Raw genomic sequence first — 6417 nt, 5'->3', positions numbered from 1 at the left:
AGGCAAGACCATATTGAAACAATATTCCATTCTCTGTAATGTGAGGAGGCAAGACCATATTGAAACAATATTCCATTCTCTGTAATGTGAGGAGGCAAGACCGTAATGGAAAAATATTCTATTTTCCATACATGGTTATTGTTTGTACACAAATGTTATATTAATAATATAATGTTAAATTCTCTGTATTTTTTTATTGTTTGTATACTAATATTATGTAAACAATATATTGTTAAACTTTCTTCTCTTTACTTGCTTACTGTCTGTATACAGCTAATATACCTAATAATAACATGGTTTGTTTCTCTATCCTTGTCAATAAATACTGTGATAAACATTATGTTTCATGTTACAATACCTGGATGTCAGCTTCATTAAACCTTACAGTAGATATCACAAACACTCTAAAGAGCTGGACCTCAGTTTCATATGACCAACTGTTAATGTATTCAAAGTTGTTATAAAACTGATCCCATAATATCAAACATCCTTGTGATCCTGAAGAAGGTCACTCACCAACAACTTAAGGGTTTTCCACCTGGTCAAAAGTAGAAATAATGTAATTTGTCAAGAAGAATTATTTTTATGGTTTGTCTAAATATTCTTTGATAATTTTATAAATTATTGTACAGATCATTTTATTTGTAATTTAAAAAGACACAATTATGCAGACTTAATTTGCAACCTTTCACCCAGATACTTATTAAAATAAGAATCACATGTTTTCAACAGAATAAAAGAAAAAGACAGATGCACAATGTAAGTATTTCATTTATACCCACTCAGAAACATTTAATTATAAAATGGTGAAGATGTTTAATTCATATCTATCCCAGAATATCTAAATGAGAATGTAATACCTTTCTTGAACTTGATCTAGTGTACTATTCAGGTCTATATGAACTCCAGCCTCAACTTCATCCATTAGTACACTCGAAATAATGCTGAGGTTACTAATTAGGTTTTGTTTTTCTAGTAGTGCCTCCAGGAGAGACTAAAAAAAACATAATAGGTTAAAAAAATGCTGCCATTATCATAGTGAGTCAGGAAGAACAGGTATTACAGGTTCAAATAAAGCTAATATTAACATAGTGAGTCAGGAAGAACAGGTATTACAGGTTAAAATAAAGCTACTACTATCAAAGTGAGTCAGGAAGAACAGGTATTACAGGTTAAAATAAAGCTACAACCATCAAAGTGAGTCAGGAAAAACAGGTATTACAGGTTAAAATAAGGCTACTACTATCAAAATGAGTCAGGAAGAACAGGTATTACAGGTTAAAATAAAGCTACAACTATCAAAGTGAGTCAGGAAGAACAGATATTACAGGTTAAAATAAAGCTATAACTATCAAAGTGAGTCAGGAAGAACAGGTATTACAGGTTAAAATAAAGCTACAACTATCAAAGTGAGTCAGGAAGAACAGGTATTACAGGTTAAAATAAAGCTACTACTATCAAAGTGAGTCAAGAAGAACAGGTATTACAGGTTAAAATAAAGCTACTACTATTAAAGTGAGTCAAGAAGAACAGGTATTACATATTAATGTAAGGCTAACTCTATCAATGTGAGTCCTGTATGAATAGTATTTATACAATAAAATAAGGCTACCATTATCAAAGTGAGTCAGGAAGAACAGATATTACAGGTTAAAATAAAGCTACTACTATCAAAGTGAGTCAGGAAGAACAGGTATTACAGGTTAAAATAAAGCTACAACTATCAAAGTGAGTCAGAAAGAACAGGTATTACAGGTTAAAATAAGGCTACTATTATCATAGTGAGTCAGGAAGAACAGGTATTACAGGTTAAAATAAAGCTACAACTATCAAAGTGAGTCGGGAAGAACAGATATTACAAGTTAAAATAAAGCTACTACTATCAAAATGAGTCAGGAAGAACAGATATTACAGGTTAAAATAAAGCTACTACTATCAAAGTGAGTCAGGAAGAACAGGTATTACAGGTTAAAATAAAGCTACAACTATCAAAGTGAGTCAGGAAGAACAGGTATTACAGGTTAAAATAAGGCTACTATTATCATAGTGAGTCAGAAAGAACAGGTATTACAGGTTAAAATAAGGCTACTATTATCATAGTGAGTCAGGAAGAACAGGTATTACAGGTTAAAATAAAGCTACAACTATCAAAGTGAGTCAGGAAGAACAGGTATTACAGGTTAAAATAAAGCTACAACTATCAAAGTGAGTCAGGAAGAACAGGTATTACAGGTTAAAATAAGGCTACTATTATCATAGTGAGTCAGGAAGAACAGGTATTACAGGTTAAAATAAAGCTACTACAATCAAAGTGAGTCAGGAAGAACAGATGTTACATATTAAAGTAAGGCTAACTCTATCAATGTGAGTCCTGTATAAATAGTATTTATACAATAAAATAAGGCTACCATTATCAAAGTGAGTCAGGAAGAACAGGTATTACAGGTTAAAATAAAGCTACAACTATCAAAGTGAGTCAGGAAGAACAGGTATTACAGGTTAAAATAAAGCTACAACTATCAAAGTGAGTCAGGAAGAACAGATATTACAGGTTAAAATAAAGCTACAACTATCAAAGTGAGTCAGGAAGAACAGGTATTACAGGTTAAAATAAGGCTACTATTATCATAGTGAGTCAGGAAGAACAGGTATTACAGGTTAAAATAAGGCTACTATTATCATAGTGAGTCAGGAAGAACAGGTATTACAGGTTAAAATAAAGCTACAACTATCAAAGTGAGTCAGGAAGAACAGGTATTACAAATTAAAATAAGGCTACTATTATCATAGTGAGTCAGGAAGAACAGGTATTACAGGTTAAAATAAAGCTACAACTATCAAAGTGAGTCAGGAAGAACAGGTATTACAGGTTAAAATAAAGCTACAACTATCAAAGTGAGTCAGGAATAACATATTACAGGTTAAATTAAAGCTACTACTATCAAAGTGAGTCAGGAATAACATATTACAGGTTAAATTAAAGCTACTACTATCAAAGTGAGTCAGGAAGAAAAGGTATTACATATTAAAGTAAGGCTAACTCCATCAATGTGAGTCCTGTATGAATAGTATTTATACAATAAAATAAGGCTACCATTATCAAAGTGAGTCAGGAAGAATACATATTACAGGTTAAAATAAAGCTACTACTATCAAAGTGAGTCAGGAAGAACAGGTATTACAGGTTAAAATAAAGCTACAACTATCAAAGTGAGTCAGGAAGAACAGGTATTACAGGTTAAAATAAGGCTACTATTATCATAGTGAGTCAGGAAGAACAGGTATTACAGGTTAAAATAAGGCTACTATTATCATAGTGAGTCAGGAAGAACAGGTATTACAGGTTAAAATAAAGCTACTACTATCAAAGTGAGTCAGGAAGAACAGGTATTACAGGTTAAAATAAGGCTACTATTATCATAGTGAGTCAGGAAGAACAGGTATTACAGGTTAAAATAAAGCTACAACTATCAAAGTGAGTCAGGAAGAACAGATATTACAGGTTAAAATAGAGCTACTACTATCAAAGTGAGTCAGGAAGAACAGGTATTACAGGTTAAAATAAAGCTACAACTATCAAAGTGAGTCAGGAAGAACAGGTATTACAGGTTAAAATAAAGCTACAACTATCAAAGTGAGTCAGGAAGAACAGGTATTACATATTAAAGTAAGACTAACTCTATCAATGTGAGTCCTGTATGAATAGTATTTATACAATAAAATAAGGCTACCATTATCAAAGTGAGTCAGGAAGAACAGATATTACAGGTTAAAATAAAGCTACTACTATCAAAGTGAGTCAGGAAGAACAGGTATTACAGGTTAAAATAAAGCTACTACTATCAAAGTGAGTCAGGAAGAACAGGTATTACAGGTTAAAATAAAGCTACTACTATCAAAGTGAGTCAGGAAGAACAGGTATTACATATTAAAGTAAGGGTAACTCTAACAATGTGAGTCTTGTATGAATAGTATTTATACAATAAAATAAGACTACCATTATCAAGGTGAGTCAGGATGAATAAAAACTAGAATATGAATGATGTTTTGATGAGAAAATAAATTTTTGTTTTGCTCTTATCCTTAACTGAATAACTTTTAAGTACCAACTAAAGAGGTGTAAGTAATATTTAAATGAAATAGTTAAGATTTCATAATGAGAAAGTAATATGCCACACATCTAATATCATTCGTCAGTTAGTAAAAATAGCTGTCATGAGATGAAATGAAGTTTAAATTTACCTCTAACATCCTTAGCTGACCCCTGCACTGACCAATGTCCTGCACAGGAGTTTTACACAGCATCAGTTTGTAATCAGTTTCTAGAAGCAGATCATTGGCCAGTGTTAAAGCTTTCTGATAGTTGTGCCATTGGTCAAGCCTTTGGGCCAGTTCTTTGTTAGCCGTCTTAATTAACTCTTCCAAGTTGTGTTGTAGTTGCTGTACATAGGTCTGTGTTCCTTCAATATGTGATTTTGCCTCTTTTGTAATTACTGCTTCTTTTAAGCTGTTACCCAGCTGTTCAATAACTTCTGTATTCTTTGTTTTCAACTGGTTGGAAATTTCCTGAGAAACAAAAGAACAACTTTTTGTTAATTTTCTTTAGATTATTTATTAACAGATTTATGTAATTATTTTGACTATGTTGTACTTTTATAGAAATCAAACTTATTTAGTACATTAATGATTGTGTACAACATCAAAATATCAAGGATAACCTTTATTATGTCTATATTTCTCATTATTACTAACAATGGAAAATTATACTTAACTATATCTGTATAGAGTCTGTTGGAAATAGCATTTCAAGTCTATTAACAGATTGGAAATCTCTGACTTTTTATTAATATTATCAAACAAACTTCTTGAAGTTTTTACCTTTTGGTACAAATAATAAACCAGCTTCAACAAAACACAATCTAGATACTAAAAACAAACTAACCTTAAGGTTTTCCATCATATTTGATGGATATGTGTATCTGAAATTCATCTGGGATACAGAATACATATCAAAGAGAATCAGAGTATGCAGTGACCACTGGATAATACTGGCTTAAAGCATATTCTTACATCCTTCATCAGTAATGGACATTTTTATTACAACATATATTTACAATGTCCTCATCCTCCAGCAGTAAGTTAATATTTTCTCACATTGAAATGCATTTCCAATAACACTTACATCCACCAGTGGTTTAGCAACATGTCTGCAAATTAACAATGCTAGAAAACGAGTTTTGAAACCTGTGGTGGGAAAATCACAGACATCCCATTATGTAGCTTTTTACTTAACTTTAAACAAATAAACAAAATTTACCTCCTTTCACACTACAGTTATTACTTGATTACCTCCTTTCACACTACAGCTATTACTTGATGTACCTCCTTTCACACTACAGCTATTACTTGCTGCACCTCCTTTCACACTACAGCTATTAGTTGCTGTACCTCCTTTCACACTACAGCTATTAGTTGCTGTACCTCCTTTCACACTACAGCTATTACTTGTTGTACCTCTTTTCACACTACAGCTATTACTTGATGTACCTCCTTTCACACTACAGCTATTACTTGATGTACCTCCTTTCACAGTACAGCTATTACTTGATGTACCTCTTTTCACACTACAGCTATCACTTGATGTACCTCCTTTCACACTACAGCTATTACTTGATGTACCTCCTTTCACACTACAGCTATTACTTGATTGTTAAAGTTTATTTCTTCTGTCCATCTAAACAGTGGTCAGATTTTTTCTTGCTTGTTCCAGTCTTTTATTTTCCCCTTAATTGTCCTTGACAATGTCTGTCTTGTAGCACTCTCCACCTACATCAATGCATCCTTTATTCTGGTAGTGTATACAAGTACCTCATTCAAATAACATTATCAGTTTTATAAAGACTAACCCAATTCATAGTTTCCACACCAAATCTTAGGGAGGAGAAATCGGAGAAAAGTGTGAGCAAAGGTATTATCGAAAATACATTTTTATTTTAACAAAATGTTAGCTTCCAAAACATACTTATCTCCTCACTCTATAGCTAGAATCCCATATTGATAAGGTGGGGGACAAGTTGGGGATATATATATATATATATATCCATACAAAATGTGTAAGCATAGATTGTGAATTTGCCAATAAAAGATAAGTGCCCTAGTGGGGGAAATGCACTACATCCCAAACAAATATGCTTTTTATCCAGAATCTAATTCATGGATTGCAGGTGAAATTTCACACAATCTGTCATCACTGTTGTTCATGTCCTATCCAGGTAGCTGAGGTTCCATTGGTTAGGGTTTGAATTATAGGGCCATGGTTCCTAAATCCTTGATGGTGGTTAGACATAAGGTGAAAAAAAAATATATATATATATATAAACCTGTGGGTGGATCTCAATCTGTAGCCACAGAGTAATG

At 32.4% G+C, this 6417-nt stretch overlaps 1 protein-coding gene across 1 annotated transcript in view; it reads right to left on the bottom strand.

The window, feature by feature from the left end:
• Positions 1-6417, bottom strand: part of LOC143226894 (muscle-specific protein 300 kDa-like) — a 65898-nt gene that overhangs the window by 8337 nt on the left and 51144 nt on the right. Inside the window, exons 15-17 of the mRNA XM_076458428.1 lie at positions 4243-4566; positions 861-994; positions 359-538 (exon numbers count right to left, since the gene is read on the bottom strand). Coding sequence (XP_076314543.1) covers positions 481-538; positions 861-994; positions 4243-4566 — 516 coding nt within the window. The 3' untranslated portion in view covers positions 359-480. The remainder of the gene's footprint in view (positions 1-358; positions 539-860; positions 995-4242; positions 4567-6417) is intronic.

This window comes from Tachypleus tridentatus, chromosome 9, assembly GCF_004210375.1.
Source record: "Tachypleus tridentatus isolate NWPU-2018 chromosome 9, ASM421037v1, whole genome shotgun sequence".
Lineage (NCBI taxonomy): Eukaryota > Metazoa > Arthropoda > Merostomata > Xiphosura > Limulidae > Tachypleus > Tachypleus tridentatus.
The sequence above is the reverse complement of the archived record's forward strand: the minus strand, read 5'-3'. Positions and strand labels throughout refer to the sequence as shown.